At 46.2% G+C, this 22,194-nt stretch overlaps 3 protein-coding genes across 5 annotated transcripts in view; 1 reads left to right on the top strand and 2 right to left on the bottom strand.

The window, feature by feature from the left end:
* CG7991 (uncharacterized protein) overlaps positions 1 to 22,194 on the bottom strand; it is a 40,833-nt gene that overhangs the window by 8,150 nt on the left and 10,489 nt on the right. Inside the window, exons 1-2 of one of the 2 annotated variants that reach the window (NM_001202089.1) lie at positions 17,779 to 18,583; positions 8,689 to 8,745 (exon numbers count right to left, since the gene is read on the bottom strand). Coding sequence is in view for 1 of the 2 variants with exons in the window: in NM_139392.2 (NP_647649.2) it covers positions 8,689 to 8,745 (57 nt within the window). In the remaining variant the exon portion in view is untranslated. Of the gene's footprint in view, positions 1 to 8,688; positions 8,746 to 17,778; positions 18,584 to 22,194 lie in introns of those variants that run through there. The other variant, NM_139392.2, reaches the window with a different exon arrangement.
* On the top strand, positions 4,985 to 6,436 carry CG13931 (uncharacterized protein). Of its 2 annotated transcripts, none has more exons than NM_001274345.1 (2): positions 4,985 to 5,098; positions 5,488 to 6,436. In NM_001274345.1, the coding sequence occupies exons 1-2, from the start codon at positions 5,090 to 5,092 to the stop codon at positions 5,995 to 5,997; spliced, it is 519 nt and encodes a 172-aa protein (NP_001261274.1). In that variant the 5' UTR covers positions 4,985 to 5,089; the 3' UTR covers positions 5,998 to 6,436. The 2 variants fall into 2 exon arrangements, with proteins under 2 accessions (NP_001261274.1, NP_647647.2); NM_139390.3 differs by having other exon boundaries at positions 5,488 to 6,036.
* CG12011 (uncharacterized protein) lies at positions 10,980 to 12,775 on the bottom strand. The gene is made up of 2 exons (NM_139389.3): positions 12,748 to 12,775; positions 10,980 to 12,675 (listed from the first exon to the last, which is right to left on the bottom strand). Exons 1-2 carry the CDS (start codon positions 12,748 to 12,750, stop codon positions 11,092 to 11,094), a joined length of 1,587 nt encoding a protein of 528 aa, NP_647646.1. The 5' UTR covers positions 12,751 to 12,775; the 3' UTR covers positions 10,980 to 11,091.

Here is a 22,194-nt window from a genome sequence, read left to right as displayed (position 1 = left end):
AGCCATGAGTTCGTCGAGCTGCTGGAAATTGGGGGGGGGGGGGTGGCTGTGGGGTTCTCTCGGCCAAAAAAAAGGGGGAAGATCAAAGCGAAAAAAGCAATAAGTCCTGCGGGCGGAATGAAAATTGAAATACAGGAAGAAGGGCGGCACTCCTCCTCTTTTTTTCCAGTCATCCAGAACTTTGAACCCGAAAGTGAAACCCAAGTAGAACCAAATCCGGAGTCGAAATCCGAAATCCGGATTCCGGGGTTCCGGACCTAACCCAACCAGGCCGGAAAGGGAAGCACGCGGCACGCACTTTGATTTGCTGGCCGAGATGCGGCTTGCTGCTGATGAACTCTTGGTGGGCGGGGAAAATGGAGAGCTCCTGGAGCAGCTGTGGCAGCTGGAGCAAGTGCACTTTGGCCTCTCCGGGAAATATGTCTTCGAGTACCATCAGCCACTAGAGTAAATCCCTCAATTGCAATCGCTGGAGCCGAGGACCGAGGAGCCCTTCCACGAGCCTGGTCCTTTGTCTTCCTTTGAAATGCCGCGTGCTTTATTAAAATTTCCATCTATGGCCAGGAGTTGGAGGGCAGCAGGCGCAGTGGGTCCCTTTGGGGACATTTTTATAAATTCCTTTGCTGAAAAATGTGAAAAATGCTCCATGTAAATTATTTCTGCGTCATTTTTTCGCGCTCCTCCTTTGCTTTTATTGTGCATGATAAATTTTTATTGTAATTGGCTGTTGATTTATGGTCCATGGCCAGCGTAGACTCCGGGGAGCCGTGCTCCTCCTCAGCCCGATAACAAGTGCCAGATAAACGATTCCCTTTCAATTTGCCATTAATTAGGCGGGTCAGCGGGAGCAGCTCCTGGAGAAGATGCTCCTCCCGAATCCCAATGGCCGGGGCATAAAAACTAATCGCGGCATTACAGAAATCATCTATGAAATTGCGCCCGCTGATGCGTAACCTGGTCCTTCTCGCCCACCCAAGCAGGAAGTGCAGACTGTGAGAAGGAACACATACACATCGACATACAGTTCCATAGGCGAATCACTGGCAAATCACAGGCTTGAATTCCCCAAAGTCAAGGCCTCATTGTTTGTTAGATGCTCGGCAGTCAAACACCATAAAACTTTATGAATTTTCCAGCTCCTGGCCAGAAGTGGCAGATTTTTGAATGCCTTGCGAAAGATTTCATGGTAATTCCGCCGGGTTATAACAATTTACAAATTATGTAATCGAAATTTATTGCCCAGCATAGCTGCTCATGCCGCTCCTCTGTATCAACCCATCCGCTCGCCCATCTCCTCGAGGCCATTTCTGGCAGCTCCTCCATTCTCGATCCTCCCTCCACTGGGTGGGCCCACTGCGCCTGGCCTTTTGGACACGCACAGGTGGCCCTGATGGCCAGCCGTTTGATGTGCGCCACGTTTGACTCCCGGCCAGAAGGAACGGAACGAAAGGCGGCCAACGAGGCCTCAACGAGCTCGGTTCCAGATTAGCGGCGGCTCAATTCGCCATGGAACGTATTGTAATAACACATTGTTCATACATATCTAAGCTTCTGATAGCACAAGCCCAATGGCTTGGAAATGGAGAAGGATTCTTTTCTCGATAAAAACTATCGTATATTTAATTATTTTATGTATAGATTCATAGGCATGGATAGTGCCTCCAAACAGTGCAACTTTTCAACTAAAATCATTCAAAATGTTTATCCCACCAATGAGCTTTGCTAATTCGCCACTCGAAGCCTTTCCACCTGTGTGGCAGTGGCTTAGAAATTTGGTCGTAGATAAATGGCAATTTGTTCGGATTAACCCGGAGTTACGCCCCCTAGATTGCCTCCTCCTCCTCCTCGTTTGTCCGGCTCACAGATCCGTGACCCATTAGTTACGGCACTTTCCAAACAAACTCCAATAATGCAGCCATTAAATGCCAACTATTCTGCCATCAAGTGCTTTAGTTTGACATAAATCTCCAGCGGATGGCGAAACTTTTGCCGCTTTTGCCCAGCCACAAATCTGAGCGCACCACCCACCAACTTCCATTCCCGAGTGGCCATCAACCAGCCCACAGCACCCACCCACTCAGCCCACAAATCCGGCAATCCACTAGGATCAGTGGGCATATGTCCGGTGAGGGCTTATGTTGCAGCTTTAATTAACGCCAGTTTTTCGGACTGCTCCCTCCGTCGTTCCTATTCGGCCAACAGGTGCGGATAGTTTGGATCACCACCCTTGTTATGGGTGGCATAACCCCCCCCCCCCTCACAACAACCTTCTGCACTGAGCAAAAAACCACAACCTCTTTCATTTTGAATTATAAACTAGAGAGAATAGGATTTCCTCAGAAAGGTATACCCTGGGATGAGGTGATTCACATAGGTATAAAATGTGAAGATAGAAACCATTCCAGTAGATGAACCCGTATTTTCCCGCAGTGCATCCACTCTGATGGCCCTGCCCGTGTATTTTTATTTAATTTAGAGTCGCGCATAGCCGTCCAGGACTTTCATGTTGTAATTTCCTCAAATTTACGAGTTTGCTTAGCCCGGATACGGGTTGCGATAGTGCAGGGGATTCGTGTGTCGGGAGTGCTTGCGTCGTATTGGGCTTTAATTTTTGGGACGCGCAGAGCAGGAGCGTCAGGATTTACGACTCAGCTTGGCTGGGTTAGTTTCAGTGCCTTTCGGGTTTTCCGGGGCTCTGGCCTCCGTTTGTCGTTTCGCTCCGCTGCGGCTTGTTAGCGCCTCGACTCTCATTTTATTAGCAGCATCCGGCAGGACGAACTGAAGCCCCAACCAGTCCTGTTATCCTTCCCAACCAGATTGCTCTAAATTAGCAACTTTTTGCCCCCAAATCCAACAAACTGCGCGTGTTTGTGGGTGTGCGGCCTTCTGGTAATTTCCAAGGCAACAACAACCGAAGTCGGGACCTGGCTCCTGCAGTTGTTAGAGGCCCCATGCATCACCAACCCTTACACCCACCCATCCGCAAACAACACCCTCTTCGCCCCTGACACACGCAGGTTGATGATGACGCCGCTTATAAAAGTTTGATCAAAATTATTACTACGCCGGGCAAACAAGTGGCATTGAGTAGGTAGCACTGAGATTACCCTTTCCTATATATATATATTGCTTTCCCAGGCGTAATTGCAATTTTAATCCAATCACTGATAGTGCAATCAGAGACATTCGAAGAAGTCACAATTAAATGAGTTCCTAATCAAATGACTTGCTTAAAAATAGTACGAATTCTCCTAGATCTTTGGCAAATGTCGAAGTGCCGCGCATACCCTAACCAGCTCACAAAAAGGTAAAGAGGTGAAGGTGGCACAGGCATTTCGGGGGCATCTTTGTGCCCCCATCCACCATCCACAATCTCGTGGAGCGACCCTCTTTCGGGACAATTAGAGTGGGCCATTGCCATAAAGTTATGGAATTCATGGCGCCCGTTTTGCACAACGCATTTCGGAGCTTACTTATTACTGCAGTTTATCTGCCCGACGGACGAACTTTGGGCCACGTTTCATTAGCCATATGCCGGGTGGGCGGCAGTGCTTCTGCCTCCTCCGGACTTTCATTCCGCTGCGTAAGTGTGCTCCGGCTTTTTACGAGTGCACATTCTGCGCGCGATATTAAATCCATTTAATGAGGCGAAGGCATGTGAATTCCACATATCTACTGCACTATATCTACTATACTATAGTTGTAGTTACCGAGGCAAAGCAATGGGTGAAATTCCAATTAATTGGCAAAAGTCGTAAAATGCTAATCTTTTTATGGTCCTCGCTGGGCAGCGAAAATAATGTTTAATTGATCTAAGCTTGCGATTTATTGGCATATAAGTTTGTTGAATGAAAAGTGCAAGGCACTAAACTAAATCTCATAAAAAATTGGCAGGCACATTATTCCTTTATTTTAAAGGTAATGTGTTGTTATTTTTCCTTTTTACTCACGAAATAGGCAGTGAAAAGGAAAGTCTTTCGTTTTCCTAACGACACGTTACGCATACGCCACGTAAACTGGGTGAGCCATTGTCCAAGTTACGTATGTAAATGAAACCGATCGCCGGCAAATGCTAATGAAATGCATATTTAATACGCAGCGAATCCGATACTGGCCCCTGGCCACCTATCGCATGCTCGTCGGGTAATTAAAGTAATAATGTTAAGTGGAAAACACGCGCGAATCTATGTCTTTTCCGCATTTCGCGGCGTTGCATAAAATGTTGAACAAAGCGCGAAATGCTCGCCCGATTATATTGATTATAGGGATGAGGTGGGATGGCATGATGGCATTGCATCGGAATGAATTGGATTGGGTTGGATTAAAGACGAGCGCCGGCGTATGTGAGATTCCATGAATGGCAATGGTAATTCCGTTTCGCCGGCTCCCAGAGCCAGTCACCAAAACGCCGCTTCCGATCCGCCGATTCTCCTATTCCCCGATTTAAGGGGCTCCCATGGAGCAGAGATGCTGTGGCGAAAATTGTTTTCTTGGCGCAAAATACCCGAAACGCTTCGCCGAGCAGCGACCGCGCCCCATGCTTTTGGGCCTGCACTGCGAGAAAATACTGCACGATTGGTTCTCACTTATCTAATGTTATAACTTTGTTATGCATGAAAACTTTTCTTAAGATATTGATTGCTGAGAAGCAAATTAAGATACTGACACCTTCATTACTTTAAATATTGTATATCTTGAAAAACAACCTTGTTTCTCTCAGTGTGCCGGCAAGCAACAAGCTGTAAGCAATAATTAGGCACACGTAACTCGGACGCCACTGTGCTGCGGCGCTGCACATGCAAATGTTGCGGCTCCGTGGAGGCTGCAATGCAATCGACACCACCGCCGAGGAAGATAATGATGGACGGGATGGGTGAGGGGGAGCCCATAAGTACGCCACATGCGGCATGGTGCACTGAACCTGATTACCGCATCCATATAAAAGCCCCATCGATTCCAGCCGGCCCACACAGTGCTGAAAGCGAACGCGCGCCACTCGGCGGTGGCAGTGGACGAACTGAAGGATTAATTAAGGACCTGCTTAACCAGCTTAATCAGCAGCCACATCAGCCAAATCTACATCTGCTAAATGTCCAAAGTGAGTCAAGTTAAGCTGGCCATTTGGATCGGCACAAAAACCGAAAAAGTAAATCAAACCAATTTAAAATCTACTTAAAAACAGTTTTGTGCGATTTAATAAAAAAAAATATAAATTCAAGCAGAGTGAAAAACAAATTTTAATTGCTTATTCGGGTCATATTAAACTAAATTAAAATTTAATTAAAGTTTAATTTGCATTCACACCAAGTGTTCAATCAAATGATTGAAAATTGCCAACAAACAGAAAGTTCTTATTAATTTGAACGCCTAAAAAAAAAAACACGAAATGGATTTCAGTTTTCGGAAATTGCACCTTAGTTCCTATAATTTAGTTTCAAATAGTAATTCCTGTTCAACGCTCTCGCTATTGATTTACCCAAAATAAAGCTGTCATCTGGTGGTCCCTCCATGGCGGCCAAGCTGCTGGCCATAATGCTTCTGCTGGTGGCGACGGGAGTGCAGGCGCGGCGTCTGGGCCACCGACGCCTAATCATCCACGTGCCGGTCAAGGTGAAGACGCACCACCACACTCACACCGTGTACAAGGTGCTACACGGATCACATGGTGGCGGTGGCGGCGGAGGTGTAAAGCAAACGGTATACAAAGTGCTTGGCTTCTCCACACACGGTGGTGGCATTGCCAAGGGCGGCGTAGGAGGAGGAGGAGGCATTGGCCATGGAGCCCACGGTAGCTACGACATGGGCAGCATAGGAGGAATGGGACACGGCGAAATCACATACGAGGACATGCACGGATGCGAGAGCGGCAAAGTGATTCCGGCGGCCAGAGACATGATTTTCAATCACTACTCGCGTCACGGCCAAAGCGATGGAACTGCCGAGGATTACGCCGAGGAGCTGGACGACTTTGTAGACCTAAGGGATGGCTGGTTGTGAATAAAGAGACGTGTGCGCAAATCCCCGCCGATTAATTATAAAATTCCTGCCAGCGGCGATTTGCATTTGCACTACGGATGCGCTGACGCAGCTCAAGACTCAGCATCGTCCAAATTCCAATCCCCCGGAATCCGTGTCTTTGTCTTTCGCTGCCGATTCGCATTTGTATTGTTTAATTAGGATTCGGAAGCCGGCTGGGAATGGGTGGTACTTAACTTCTTGCCTTCTCCAGTCGCGCACTTGGGAAAAACTTGAAGTATTTGCTTGCCTCTCGACTGGGGCATGCGGCATATTTTAGTGGACAATTAAAGGAAACGAGTGTCGATGGCTGAAGCAAGTGAATGGAAAACTTAATATGGGAAGAGAAGACTTGCAGCTTGAATAGTTCCCAGCAAAGTCAAAAACTTAATTAGGCTAAGCAAAAAAATCCAAACTTAATATATTATATAATATTATAATTATATTGTTGGACTAAGATTTTCCTATAGGATTTCCCCTTATTTTCCTAGTTGCCTCATAGGAAATTCCCCAAATTGGCCATATTTGGCGCAATTTTTGTTCAATTATTGAATGTAATACCTTTTTGAGCTCGTATTGACATAAAAAATCGATCTGCATTCAAAACTGAACTTTTAATTTTTGGTCAATTTTTTCAAAAAAATAGTGATGTAACCCCTTATCAAAAAGTCAAAAATTGGAAAAAATTTAATTTTTAAATGTCTGCAAAAACGGAATGAGGATAGTTAGTATCGATCATTAGCTGCAAGAAACTGTGATTATTTCAGCCATCGGACATTTTTTGGCCAAGTTATGGCAAAAATGCCTGTTCAGATGGTTCAATACATGAGTCTGCAAGAGAAGATACTTAAACGCATCTCGATCACTATAGATAGCATCCACCTTGGAGTGGGTTTTCTAATCCGCCATTGCCGAACACCCATTGATCAATCAGGCTAATCGCTGCCAGCGATGCCATCCAAACTGGAGCACCAGATTGGCATCGGATGGCCGGGACTTGACATAAGGCAGATTGATCGCAGGCCGCCCTGCCAGCAGAGCAGATGGCTCCAATGAAGATGACCAAGTGCAGATGCCGCATTTCCCCGCCAGATGCGAGAGCAGGTAAGCAAGCACAGGTGCCGCCTTTCGCTGAGCGCAGAATAATTTGCGTGTAATTGAAGGCGACAGCGCGTCACGGGTCGGGATGATAAATGCGTCTGGCCGCGGCAGGAGGAAAACCCGATCCGCTGAGGATCCCAGTCCATAAAGACACGCGACGGGTGGTCGGTGGTCGGTGGTTGGTGCTCGGTGGCCAGTGGTCGCACTTTCGGCTGGCGCCAAGTGGTCAGCCCAAATGGATGGGGGCCATTTAAAGGTATTTAGCTGGTAATGACATTTAAGAGCAGCGGCATAAATCGCGTCACAACATTGTTGCAGTGAAACGAATTAAACCCGCACACGCACCACCTCTCACAGATGAAGTTGTTGGGCCCGGACCACATCCAATCCATCGGACACGTGGTAAAGGCTGGGACTCAACTGGTCAGATTAGATAAAGAGCCACTACACGCGGCGAAAATCTGGGTACTCACTGAGCATGATTTATAGAACACCTATGTATCAGTTGAGTGATTAGATACGTTGTAGGAAAATGCAAGATTATCTAACGAAGTATAGATAATTGTAAATTTGTCTCATATCCATCTTCAAAGTTTTTCCAGAAAGGCTGACAATTTAAGAGACTCGAGCTATTCAATGCCGAAATCCCTTTTTGCTCTGTATGAGTCGCTGAGCTGCTTATGTCCACTGATGACGAGCTGAGTCCGCAGGGATTTGTCCATCAGTGGCTCGGCTCTGGCCAATCCCAGTCCAAGCCCCCCCCCCCTTGTCCGTCTTCTCCTGGCTTTATTGGATACGTTAAGCCTCTGCACATATTTGCATCCTGGCTGAGAGAATGGCTGGCGGCAACAAAGCGTAAAACGATTTGGCCAAAACCAAACAGGCAGTGGTAGTAGGAGCAGTCCGGGACTTGGATTGGCATGGGATGGGATTGGAATCGGTCTGGGTATTTGAGTTACCTTAACAATATTTGGCTGCTCCGTCAAATGCCTCCCAATGCTAAATACATTTTGTGTCGCTTGCTGGCATTTGATTTGCTTTTCACTCTCCAGCCTGCGGTCTAAATAAATGTATTGATTTTGGCAAATGGCTTTTGCATGGCCGGGAAAAAACTTCAATCTATATAAATGAACATCCCACATGGAAGCCAGGATGAAACATTTTTATACAATTTCACATAAATGGCTTAAAAATAGCTGCAAAATCTGATTAGTTTAATTTTTACTATAAACTCTTTTCCTATCTGCCTATCATAATCTACTATCTATCCCTTTATATTAACTTTTAAACCGATTTAAGCTCTTTTCAATCAGCAACATTTAAATTGCCAGAGTCCGTCAATCGTCGAACTTTTCCCTGTGTGTTCATTTCGTAATTGAGGCAATCCTTGCGGCGTCCTTTTTCCACTTTCACCCTTTCTGCGCCTTGTTTACCCATCGTCTAGCCTTTGATTTTTCATTTTTCCAACCACAATTTTGGGCCATTTTGCTGTTTGCTTAATTGGTTTCATTAGGGAAATATTCGGTTCTCCATCGGACCTTAATTTCAACAGCATCCGCTGCAGCCACTTACCGTCCTTCCTTTTCGCCGAACGGAGGATGCCAAAAAAACGACGCTCCTGAATCGCACCTGAAACGACGGAGTGAAGGGGGGAAGTTAGAAAAAAGTTGGTCCAAGGTATAAACTTTAAGGTGGAAAAGTTTCGGCCAGGTGGGAAAAAGGACCAGGATCCAGTTACACGTGTCGCAGGAGCACAAGCAGCCCGGCAGAACAGGCGGCATAATTTCCACAGAGTGACAACTAAATAAATAGAAGAGGCTGCCAGCGGAGGAGAAGCTGGGGCCAAGATGGCAAAGTTTCAGCTCCGTGGCAAGGATGCGGGCAGCCACTCCGTCTGAGGCACTAATTTTAACACCATTAATTTGCGAGCAAGGACCAGCAGCCAGGAGCTCACACCACAGAGATAGAACAGAGAATTTTAAATGAAATGGACACAAGTTTTATTGAATTGACTGGCAGCAGGACGAGGGGAGAACGGGAGCAAGTAGCAAGGAGCTGCTGTCACGAAGGCCTCGCCGGAACCGGAAACGCATTACTCTGCTCCTTTGAGCGATGCTCCTGCTCCTGCTCCTGCCACCGTTTCTCCGGCTCCTCTTGTTTTCCGTGTGGCCAGCACTTTGGCCCACACGATTACACGCAAGCTTAGGGAGTCCAAATGGGTGATACACAGAGGAATATATACGCAAGCATGCCTATCTGTGTTCGAACCAGATAGTAGACTTTTCTGCCAGTGTAATCATCGGGTGTGGGGTCCTGGCACCAATCAAAAAGAAGCGGCAACCAACCAGAAGTAGAAGTTGTGGCAAACTTTTTGATTTCATGATATATTTATGGGCATCCGCTGCTTCTGTGGGCCCCAACCAATTCCTTTGAGTAATAAACTCGGGCCCCAAAAGGATGCGGCTTACAACTTTAACCGAAACTTATTAATTTGCTTTATTTTCAGTACTATATATATACGGTTTAAACTGGCTGCTGTCCCGATATGAGATAATAAATGTTAAAGTGTAGGAGGATAGCAATCGTCGGCATTTATGAGATCGGATTAGTACAGGTATTTCGGAATTTTCATCTCCAATTTACGCAACCAAATGAGCCGATAAGCCGGGACTAATTTCCCGCAAAGGACTCGCCGGACAGGACCCCCAATATCGAGATGGTCAGGTCTTGTATAATGGAAAAAATCGACTCGGCATGGATTCAATTAAATATTAAATAAACGATATCAGCAAACAGCCATTTCCCGCTCGCCACCCTTTCCGGCAAACATTTCTGAATCCTCGGGTATTGAAGAGAAGTGCAAACACAATTGCAGATGCCCGGGAAAACTTTATGAGCCAGCGTAATCCTGGCAATTATGTGCTGCCGTCTCTGTTCCCCATTATCTGCTCTCTCGCTCGCTTTGAGCGAGGACCTGGACAGGAGCAAACATTATCTCCATATTGCATGAAAGTATGAAATGAACCAATCAGCTGCACGTGCAGGCTGCACTGAGAGAAATCTCCTGAAGGGGAAAGTCACTCTCATTACGGCTGATACATTCCAATTATATTGTTTCAGCACTTCTCTAACTTTTGGTTTAAGTGTACCTCTAAGTCGAGGGTCGAAAAGGAACGTGTTGCTGCATGGACATTAAACTCAAATGAGAAATGATTTGAACAGGTGCTGCAGTGGCATCAGCAAAAGAAGCCAAGAGTAGAAGGCGGAGGTGGATGAGTGGGTGGTGTATGAGTGGGCGGTGGATTGGGAGAGCTTGGCAAAAAGACTAATTATGTATTCATTAAAATGGCAAACGGCAGAAGGCAGCATGTGCCCGGGTACGAATGTCTGTGCTGAGCATCTGCATCCTGGGCATCCTTCGACTCCTGCAGCCGAAGGGTTGGCAAAAGGTGAGCAGTCATGAATGCATTTCACTGGAATATATTCAGCATAATGGCCTCCGCTTCTGTGTGTGCTGGGGAGTCTGTTCTCACAGTTTGATTATATCCATCTCGGCTTGATAACCCAATGTGGAATGACGAATGTGAGCGACCTTCCTCCCTCCTGCGTCATCCGTCTCCATGGGTGGAAAGTCGGGTAATGATTCCTAAATACACACATTTATCATGTTTGCACGAGTTTCTTTGAATTGAGCTGGGAAAGTCTGTTAATGTGTGGGAGTAACAAGACTCTGGGGATCCAGCTAGTTGGGAGTTGGTAAAATTCATTTTGGTTAGAATTTTGTGCTTTAGCTTCGTTTGAAAATGGGCACTTTCAAAAGTATAGTATATAGTATGCCATGCAATATCAAAAAACTTCTAGTTGGGTTTGCACTTAACTTTATTTGTATTTCTAATGAATAACTACAAGGATATGCCTTAGTTTCCACCTCGTTTCTTTGTTGTTCTTTCGGTATTGATCACTTTAGTTAGCCTCTCAGTTGGAGAAACCGCCAAAGATGCCCTTGAAGAAGCGATAGATGGGCTTCGGAATCTCCACGGCAAACAGAACGGAGCTCTCCTCCTCCTCCTGCAGTTGGACAATGGGCTGTGCGGATTGGGAGCGCTTTCCGTCCGCAACGGATTGCTTTTGGAACAGCTTCTGCTGCTCGCTAAGATGACTGAGGATCAACTGTTGGATGGCAGCCTGCTCCTTCTGCACTTGAGTGAGGCCATTGTTGGCCTGCAGCTTGATGGGCTGGCTCACATGGACATTGGTGGCCTTAATCAGATCCTGGAAACTGATGCTGCCCGAGGGCGAAGCTTTACCCTGGGTCAGCTCTGGAGCCGGAACCAGAAGTGGGAGAGCAGCCAGATTTATTGGAAGCAGGACATTGGCATCTACCTTTTTACCATCACCGGATGCCTGACTGGCCAGAGGATTGGGAATCAGGTAGAAATTGGGCTTCTGAGCCGGCTGCTGCTGCGATTGCTGCTTCTGCTGCTGCTTCTGGGTTTCCTCGGAAAGAGCACGGAACTTTCCAAAGTACTGGTACTCCCCGTTGTCCTGGTATCCAGCAGGCAGGCTCACGACCTGAGACTGGTTAATGTCCTGGTTCTTGTTCACATAGAATGGATTCGGGAGGAGCACCAAGCTGAGGCCCACTACCTTGGGGAAGTCCGTGAAGGGATTGGGCAGGAAGGGGAACGGCTTGATTTCCTCGTGGATGTGGGTGTGGTAAGTCACGTTGCCCGTGGAGTTCGTAGTTTGATTAAGATTAACATAAACGGGTTCCAGTTTCTCGAAGGGATTGGGCAGGAAGGGAAAGGGAAATCCGGGCTTCTTCTGGTTGGGATAATAGTGCGTGTGGTTGTGGAGATGCTGGGTCACATTGGCATCCGATGTGTTTACCACAGAAACGTATTCCACCTTCGGGTAAGATGGGAACTTGTTGTAGATGCTCGGATACTGGTTAAATGATTGAGATCCGTTGACCACTTGCACTCCCTGATACTTGAAGATCTTCTCCAGATCCTGAATGCTTATCTGTGGAATCTGGTTTTGGTTTTGACCAGGCTGCTCGTACACAAACTGAATCTTATTGTCGCGTCCTTGGACGTCGGGATGGTTCTGGGTTATAACTTCTTTGCCTGGCTCCTGGTCCTTGGGTATCTCATTGGAAGTGGGCTGCTTTTCCTCGGCTATCGCTGGGGCTAATGGGCTACTGACGACCTTACTCAGTGGGGCATGTGCTTCCTGGTTTTCTTTAGTCACTTCGACGAAAGAAACCCCTTCGCGTTGGCTTTCCTGGACATCAGGAGTTGTGGAGTTCGCCACCTGATCTTGACCCTCCTTCACACCAACCTGATCGATAGCTGCAGAAGATTGGCCTTGGGAGATGACAGCGCCACCCAGCTGCGGCTGGGTTTCCCGCACTTTATTGGCAACTTCCTGCTTGACCTCCACGTTGGGTTTGATTTCTTGAGGTGAAGCGACAACCTCCGGAGCCTTGTCCTGTTCTAGAACTCTGCCCTGAGTGGCCATCAGAACACCAAGAAGAACCAGGAGTCGTAGAGAATGCTGGTGGAGAAATTGGAAGGCCAATACTTAACAATTGTACTACCCAAGGACTCGCTCTCTCGTTTGACTTACCATGATGAGGGTTTCAGTTGAACTGTGCCAATTTAGAATTTTCTCGGGCTATTTATACTAGCTAGCCCTGGACAAAGGTCACCTGCCCAATCTCTGCCGGAAATGCCCAATCATCGATCAGCTGGTTCTATTTCTACTATCTAGCATAATATCCTGGGGCACTTTGCGTTCCTTTGCTATTATCGCTGCGATTTGTGTGATTTGTGTTTGGTTCACTTCACTTAAAAGGCGCCAGTGGCAGGAATATCGGTAAAAATGGAATTGCACTTAAGTTATATTGTGCCAGTGCTATCTCTCCGACCCCGGTCCCTACCCCGACTCCTCCCCTTCCCGCTTATCCGCGGGTTTATTTGGCTCGTTTTACGTGCAACATGAAATGCCATTGTTTCCGAGGCGCACAAACGGAAATCTATGACTCGCTTTTCAATGTTTTTGTTCGATGGAAAAAATGCATGGGCGAGTGCAAAAGACTGTCGTCTGTGAGGAAAGTGAGTAGCAGCAGTAGCAGCTTAAGGCTAAATCGGTGGAAAGCGGTGGAAAGCAGTGAAAAGCGGGCGGAAAGGGTGGTAAACTGGATGGAAAAGGGAACTGCCTTCCCCGGGCGCAAGTGCACATCAGCTGCATATTCATGGCAAGAGCTTTATCTTCGGAACTTTGTTGCCGCCCCATTTCCCAGCCCCATTGACATGTCGCCAGGTGAGCGATGAGTCCTACCTGGTCATTGACATGCCAGTTGAATGGAGGAGTGCAAAGTTTTGGGCGGCAGGAGGTGGAAAGGGACATATCCCTTCGTATGTACATCTCCTGCTGGGCTTTGTAATTGAATTGCCCGACGCATGGCTCGGATTTTTGGCATACTCCAATTTGATTGAAGGTTTTTGTCGTTGACAGACAAAAATACCCCACTGATTTGAATCGATTTTCGAGCTGGTCAAAAGGAAAGTATATGGAAAAACAAGGGAAATGGAGTTCTTGCACGCAAATTACTAGCTTACAAGCGAGCTGAATGCGAAATTAAGAATCAATTAAAAGATTACGGATGAACACATCAACTTAACATTTATGTTATATTAAGTATTTAGGTAAGATGGGTAACTAATTGAGCGTAATAAAAATAGATGATTTGATATAGTATAATGAAAGGCAAACTAATCTCTTGCAGATTCCCACACCTGAAAGTACAATCCCCTTTTGAAGATTGAATAGTTTTACAGTTTTCTCATTTGGATTTTTTCCATTGAAAGAAAGCTAATATTCAAGTACGTATGTTACTTGCCACCTTAAATGGGCAGGGAACACAAGTCCAGAACTATTCCAATCCGAAGGAGCTAAGGTTAAGGCTCAAAATGAGACTGCAGTTGCTGCTGGGCCACGAAATTGTTTTGCGCAGCGGCAGATGAGCTGTTGAAATTGCAAGTGCGGCACTTGCTCAATTTTTCATGAGCCTCCCACTTCCACTTCTCGATTTCAGCATCTCCCCTTTTGCGGCTAAGCAAGATCAAGTCGACTGGGGAATACCCTAAAGTATGGCCAACTAATAAACCAGAAGTTGTGTGCAATACAGTCTGTATATAGTATCAAATGTTTTTGATATAGATCTATTAGGTATGTGGATTGTTAATCCAGTTAATATAACTATGATTCGCACTCGCCAATGAACTCCGCCAGCAACTGAAGATCTTTAGTCGATGGCGAAGGAATTCGCCTGAGCCACAACCCACACAGGCTGGCCTCAAACTCGCAGCTCGGGATGCAAAAGGAGCGGAGGTGGACGGAGAAGGAGGAGTCCGAACGGGGAAGGTGCCAGAAAGGGGGATCTGTGAAAAGGCAAAATTAGCGGGCAGTTCCCTCGACTCTATGAGCATGCAGCAACCAGACTCCAGAGTTGGCCATCGTAGCCAGACAATGAGGCGAGCAGCGGCCCTTGACTTGGCCAAATCCCAACTCGAAGCTGCAAACTCCAAACTCCCAAGAACCCGGATCCGAAGGCACACGAAAATAATAAGGAATGAATGTAAATAAATGGTGCTAGGGGTAATGGCAACGAATGGACGACAAAAACAGAAACCCCAAGAGGGGCAGATGGCCAAAGGAGCAGAGGGGCAGGGGACGACGCCCAAGGCCAAGGCAGCATCATCATCATGGTCAGTGAGATAAGCCCGGGCCTGGATCGGCTCGCCAGTTGCAGTTTCAGTTGCAGGCGAGGGTACGTAGCACGGCAGCCACCACAGTGGAGGGCAGAAAAATAGCAATCACAAAATAAAAAGTGAATATTGAACAAAATGTAATCACTTAGATTAATATATGGAGGATCCATTTTAAAGCTTATCTAGTTATCCATGTTCTGCAATGTATGATACCAAGTGCTCGGAGAGCCGCTCCTTTTGTCAGATCCTCTGCTGTACCGCCGCAGATTCTTCTGGCTGAGCTGCTTCGCCGTTTTTTCAGCTTTTTTGGGTCGAACTCTGGCATTTTGGGTGTGTGCAGTGCAGCGGCGATAAGATCAACGTGTGAGCCTTTGCCATGCTGTGGCATCTGCAGCAGGTGTTTCGCTTTCAGGTGCTGCCACACAATATGGGTAACAAGTTGCACCATCCTGGCCAAGTTTATCGCAACATAATTCACACGGAGCCCTCAGCCGGGGAGGCCACATCCGAATTGATTGACTCCCGCTGGGTAGTGGAAGTGGGAGTTGGAGTAGAAGTGGGAGTGGGAAAATGGAAAAATCAAATAGCCCGGAGCAAAGGGGTCCACGGAGCAGGATCCTCCACCTGCAATACAACACTCAGCCAGGACCACGCTCCACTAGGCAAATATGGCAGGCGACACAAAGAGCTCCAGCAACCAAGCAGCCCAACATCCCACATTCATCACATCCGCATCCCAGTGCCATCAAGATCTGGACATCATCGCCCGTCCTCGTGCGCGCTTAGAATTCAAAACATTTCAGACAAATTGGCGTTGCTCTTTGAGCCCCAATGTGTGACAAAATGGAAGGCAAACAGACCGGACTGGACCAGGATCCCCCCATGGAGCCCCATGTATCCCCATGTATCCGACCCCTCCTACAGCTGGACAATGCAGAAGTGCAGTGGAGAGTGCGCCGCCCTTGTTTAATTTATGCCAAAACATTTCTGAAGCGACGTTGACGACGTCATTTGGCTTGCTGTGGAGTCCGGATCCCGGAGTACCGAGCAGCTCACATGGCCCACAGCGTTTAGCCCTGTTCTCTCCAAATCTGGCCTGGGATTGAGGTGTCACTTGATATGCAATAAATAAGCTGCTGGGAAATGTGTTAACGAGCCTGTCGGGGCAGGAGGTGCTCATAAGTGGTGCACAGCGCGAAATTGAGTACTTATTGTGCAGATGAAAAAGAAATTTATATTACTACATTTCATTCACGTGAAGATTGTTAATCAGATCAATACTAGTGCTAAAGCTAACAATGTAAGCTCTTTTCTTTTTGGCCCATGCTTAGTTTTTCTCACAGTGCACGGGGGAAGCCTCTTCAGAGGGCCTTTGGACTCCGGAGAGAGCTACTTTTGTGCCGTCTGTTTTTCCAGCAGCTTGCAACGCCTTGGCGCCACAAAATGAACGCCATTCATGGGGCAACGTGCAACGAGAAGAATGTGACCCATTTAAAGCACCAGTAGCCATTCTCACCTCCCCATCCGCCCGCGCCATCCCCGCCAGAAAACCCCACTGAGTATGCTGTTGTTTGTCTAAATGTTTGCCCATATATGGTACAGCCAGCTATATAAATATGTGAACAGCTTTTAGCACCTTGCCCCCGCACTCGAGTGGAGTGCTCAAGTGGTCGGGGCGACAGTTGAGCGTGTCCCATTCCCAGTGGCAGCCGGAGATCCCCCGGAGAATCAAAATCAGTCGGAGCACGTGCGTCCGCCAGACAATGGCAGCTTAAGAGGCATCTCCGCTCGACCCGTCAGCTAATGCGGGAATACCGGAATGCGGAGTGTGGGAACTCCACTCGCTGCACTGCTTCTATCCAATAATAATTCCCTTTGGGTTCGAGCAGCGATACATTCTTTATTTGGTTTTTTATTCTAGGTTTCATGGTTGCACAGGGAGAAACTTTGGATCGCTTTGAAGTACTGGTCATAACTTGGTACGATATGGATATGTATTGGTTGAACCCTGAACTTTATGTTCATAAAGAGTAAGTCCAACCAATTTACGTAGCAAAATGCAGCATTAAATCAATATTTCTCTGTGTGCTCTTCGCAAGGCGGGGCCATTTTCAATTAAGCAAAATTAAAAATTTATTACGAGAAACGACCGAAAGAAAACAAAGGATCTGAAACAGGAACAGCATCGCAGGGCAGGGCGAAAAGCAAATTGCAGAGTAACTTGGGGTAAAGAGATGTTTATGTTTTCATTAAACAAAAAAAAAAAAAAAAGGGAAACCGAACCAGGTTGGTATGGTTTCAGATGGTATGGTTGGGCTCCCGGTACGTCGGTGGATGATTGGGCTGCCTCGACCCAAAGGCAGCATCGCCCTCGTCCGTTATCCTTTCGCCCGTTTTATTTGCGCTGAAGTTTTAATCATTGAAATGACATTGACAGCCAGTGGAAAAGTGCTGGCATCGAGTTTTTACTGTCAGAGGGCCAGCCAAATATTTATGGGTTTTAAGTGATTATTGAATTTGATAGGCGGTCGCTCGCAAACCAAAAGTTTCATCGCGCAAAAGATAGAGGATATTAAAAAAGTTTTTCATAACGCTTGTGAGAAGTTCAAATGGCACGCAAATAAAGGGGTTGATAAATACGAATTTGATGGGCAGACTTGATTAATGGCGATAAAGTTAGCTTGCGGCCATCTTTTACCCATCTTAGCTAAGAAAATATTCCTTTGACTTTTCATGGGCCGATCTTTATTAATAGGGATACTTTAACAAATAGATAGGCTTCTGGTAGAAAATGTGATAATATTTATTGAAGCATGTTTTTCCCACTTCAACTGTAGCCTCATAATTTGCAAGTTATCCTGTTAGCACAATTCAATTAACTAACCTTCCTCAACAGTCTGTGGCTTGTCAAGTCCTTTCTCGTCCTTTAATTCTTTTATTCCTTTATCCCTTTGTAATCCGCGTCCTCTTTCGCTCTTCTCTTGCAACAGTTGCGTTATATTTCAATTAGCATAGCGCAACGAACATTTATGCGGCGATAAGTTTTCTTCAATTAAAACTTTGGCACACAGACACAGAGCACAAACACACAAACACGGACACTGGCACGCACACACACGCAAATTACCGAAACTTTGGCATAAATTTTAATTAATATGATTTTCTCGGGCCTTTGTTACTTCACTTCACTTTGCAGCAACTTCACAAAGTTTGGAGTGCATTTCAATTCGAGTAAATAAATGTGAGGCGCCACTAATAACACACTTCCGGTTTCCGGCCACGGTTTGTTTTCCTTGCCTTTCCTTTTGGGGGGGTTTTCAACAATGGCGCTGGAACAACTTCCGCCCTAACACACACACGCGCACACACATGAGCTCTTGCGGTAAAAAATACAAATGCGTTAGGTTCTGTGTTTATTTGTTGCACGTTTCTGCTATGTGGCTTGGCTGCCACCTTTAGTTTACTCTGGCTGGCGCCTTTTTGTCGCGTGGTGCGCTACGCTACTCCTTCGTTCGGAGGTTCAACGGTCTGCTTCGGGCTTCGAGATCGGACTTCTATATGGCTATATAGCTGTATGGCAATAGAAGCTGGGCTTTCTGGCCCGCTTTCGCCGGCGACTCTCGGACACTTCCGCTCGACAAGGCGCACAGCAACCGAAACCAACGGACGGCGGCTGCAGACTGAGCCGCGCGAAAAAGGTTTTTGCAAACTGTTGAAAATCGCACGGAAAATCTGCGAGCCGAAGCACACTTGCCGAAGTCGATCCCCATGGAGCAACAACAAAGCCCAGCTTCGGGTTCGGCTCCACATGTTGCTAGCAACATCAGCAACATCAGCAGCATCGGCAACATCAGCAACAAATGTGCACAGCACATGAGAAAATGTTGCTAAGCGCTGACTTCATATTTCTAGTTGTTTAAATACGCTTTAAAAACAGAGTTTAACTCTTAAATTGGTGTATATAATGGAGATATTTTAGTCTGCTTCTGTAATCCTGATGCTTTCAAAGGAAGTAGTCTTATGTAATTAAATTAGGTAATTAAGCTACAGATGCTCAAGATGCTTGTTTAGAATCTCTAGAACTAGACTTGAATAAATATGAAAAGATCTTTAAATATATATCGTATTAAAGAATATAAATAATTAGTATCTAGTTTGTGCAGTAAGGTTAACTATTATTTATTACCCATCGATGGTATTTATTGAAGAGTATCCAAGCTTCGTCCTTTTGAATCGCATAATCGCATCTGGTTTTTTTTCTGCTGTGTTTTTTTCATTTTAGGCGGGAAATATGTGTATTTCTGCTGTTGTTATTGTGGCCAGCAGCAGCTTGTTGTCTCATTTTGTTGTAGCTGCAAGCAGCCATGTAGCAGTGATTATTTTGTCAATTGCAGTGACACAAAGGCATCTGTCTCTAATGCCAAGCCCGATTCCGATTCCGAATACCCCCCGACCGACTACTTCGAGCGATTATTTCGATGTTGTCTTTGTTATTGGGGAGCTAAAGAGAATGGCTCTGATCAAGGGGGGGGGAGGGGGCTTTGGGGGCACGGCTTACAAAGCGGGCTTAAGTAGTTGCGGATTGTGAAGAGCGCTTTGAGGGCATTCAATTGATTCCGATTCCCGTGAATGGCAAAGAGTATTCGCGACGACATCAAAGTGCTCCACTCGAATGATTCACTCGCCTGTAATGGATAGCTACATACATATGTATACACGCATATGTACATAGATACATGAATATGTATAATTTACTTAGCTGATTAGAGGATAAGCGGATTATGCAAATGATGGTCACTCCCCAAAAAGACAGCCGCATATAAATACTAAGCAGTAGAGCAGTGGAAATGAAATTATTTCAGCTACAGCTGCAAACAAAATCCAGAAGTGCAAACGGCGGCCTACACCATGAATTTTTAATATAGCACACGCATATTTGATTTTAAATCAATTAAAATTATTTTCGAAAATACTTTAAAGAGATTTGCCCATCCAGACAATGGAATGCATTGAATGTTTTTGACCACAGAACATGAAACATTCGGTGGCTTGTGTTTAACCAACTAAAAACTATTTTATTGTGTTCAATTGCATCTGGTTTCCAGCAGGCTTTTCACCCATTTTCCCATGTTGTTGATTGTAACAGGCAGAATGAAATGCGGGGCCAGAAATAATTAACGAAATTGAATGCAATATTTTAATTGGATAAACATTAGGTTTTCATATTTGCTCAAACCAGCCAGGGAGCCAGAATAATAAATGGATTGTAAGATAACAATAACAAACTAAATTTAAGTGAGTATAACAAATGATTTAAAGCCCTTTTTGAGCGCAAAATAATATTCCTTAAAGTTAAAGTGCAGCCATTAAAGAATATTGTAAAAGAGCCGGGCCAAAAGAACGAGGAAATGGACAGTTTATAAATTGAAAAGCTGGCCACAAAGCGGCAGCTCTGAAATCGGTTTCCATTTCCTCGGGAAACGAAATGAAACGAATTGAAACGAAATCAAATGGAGTTAAGTGAATCAAAATCAGGCAACTGTAGCCGCTGCTCCTGACGAAATTAACGAAAATCATTTCAACAGCTCGTGGCCCATTCAAAAGGGCACTCGTTCACCCCCTGCCAGGAAATCAAGGAGCCCAGGAATCCGGGCATCCAGGCATCCAGGCATCCAGGAATACAGGAATATGCCCCGCCAGCATCCATAGAAATGCTGGTAATTAAGCGCTCTTCAGCGGCTCACCAGTGAAAAAATGTTCAAAAATAAAAACGATGAAGCAAAACATGAGAATTAAAACGAAACACAACAAATTAAAATGGAATTTAAGCGGCGCTGCGGGAACGAGGCGTTGAGCAGCCAGCAGCAGCCAGCCAGGACCAAAAACAGGACCCCCAAAACCGGGACAAATGCAAACAACTTCCAGACCGAGCAGTGACTAAAAGCATTTCCGGCCCGTCCAGGCCAAGGGAACCAGACCCAAGGAATGCCCCGAAAGTATGCTAAGGAAGCAGTCCCGCTGGGGAGCCACCAAAGATGCCACGCCCAGTGCACTGCCAGAAATTCGGGAGGATTTACTCTCCAGAAAGATTACCATCATAATTATAAGCAGGCTTAAATCGTCTTAAGAGCATGCTGTTACTTTAGAACTAAAGGCTTAGCTATAGAATATTCTTAGTTTTAGATTATAAACAAATGAATACCCAATAAAATCGAACTTTAATATAAACTTTCGCTTTTGATATTGGGGGAATCGAAGGAAAATGGCTTGCGTTGTTTCTCAATTTTCTGTGTAAGCCAGGCCAACAAGAACAACATGAGGCCGACAAAAGGAGTAGCAGCAACAGCAAGTCAGAACAAATTTCTTTATAATATACAAAGGAAATGCCAAGCTGAGGGGCCCAAACGAGCAGACAAACTGGAGAAGTCTGCTGGGTGAAATGGGGGGTCTACGCCAAGAAAGCGTAGTCCAAATGTGACACAAACATGTGTATGCTCAGCTGGTGCCCTGGCAACAACAAAAGGAGCAGCCAAAGGATTACCACCAAGCATTCGGAGGTGGCAGGTGGAGCGCGTTTCCAGGAGGCAAGGGGCTGCCAGGCGACTTACGTGCGTTAATAATACGCATACGACGCGTTGTACGCGGCAAAGGCAGCTCTGCAAGTGACTCCGGCCATACATCATAACGTTGCCCGGAGAAACGTCGACAGGGGGCGGAGATTGGGTGGAGGCAGGATGGAGTGGGCGGTGGGTCAGTGGGTGGAGCCGACCTTGATTGCGTCTGCAGGCTCACTGACTTCACAGCAAAAGGAGGATGCGAAGAAAAGGCAGGTCCTCGGCGAGCGCATAAAATGTATTTAACACACAATTTATGTCTGCACGGGGCGCTCAAATTTACAGCCCGCAGGCAAGTTGCTGGCTGAAGGTTTATTTTATTAGAGCGGCAACGCGAGCAGCCGCATCCTGCCAGGACACCGAGACAACAGCTCTGCCAGGAGTGGCAGCAGTCGCAGGATGTCCCCACTTTCCACCCCTCTGGCCGCCGCTTTGTTTGCCAGCCATTTGTTCTACACATAAATTGGCCCGCGGGAGCATCAAGCAAAAATCATATGTTTTATACATGGACAAAGTTCGCTCATGTGCGGCAATAAGGAAAAAGTTTAATAGACTCGACTTTAATATTCCAGATTTTCCCCCTTTTCTCGCCGCGTCGCGTGAACAAAAAGTTCTTATTTTGATTTTGATTTTATGACTCCGATGTCGTCGCTCTTTTTTGTGTGCAGTTTTCGGGGATTGTAAGC

The sequence above is a fragment of the Drosophila melanogaster genome, chromosome 3L (assembly GCF_000001215.4).
Source record: "Drosophila melanogaster chromosome 3L".
In the NCBI taxonomy this organism is placed as follows: domain Eukaryota; kingdom Metazoa; phylum Arthropoda; class Insecta; order Diptera; family Drosophilidae; genus Drosophila; species Drosophila melanogaster.
The sequence above is the reverse complement of the archived record's forward strand: the minus strand, read 5'-3'. Positions and strand labels throughout refer to the sequence as shown.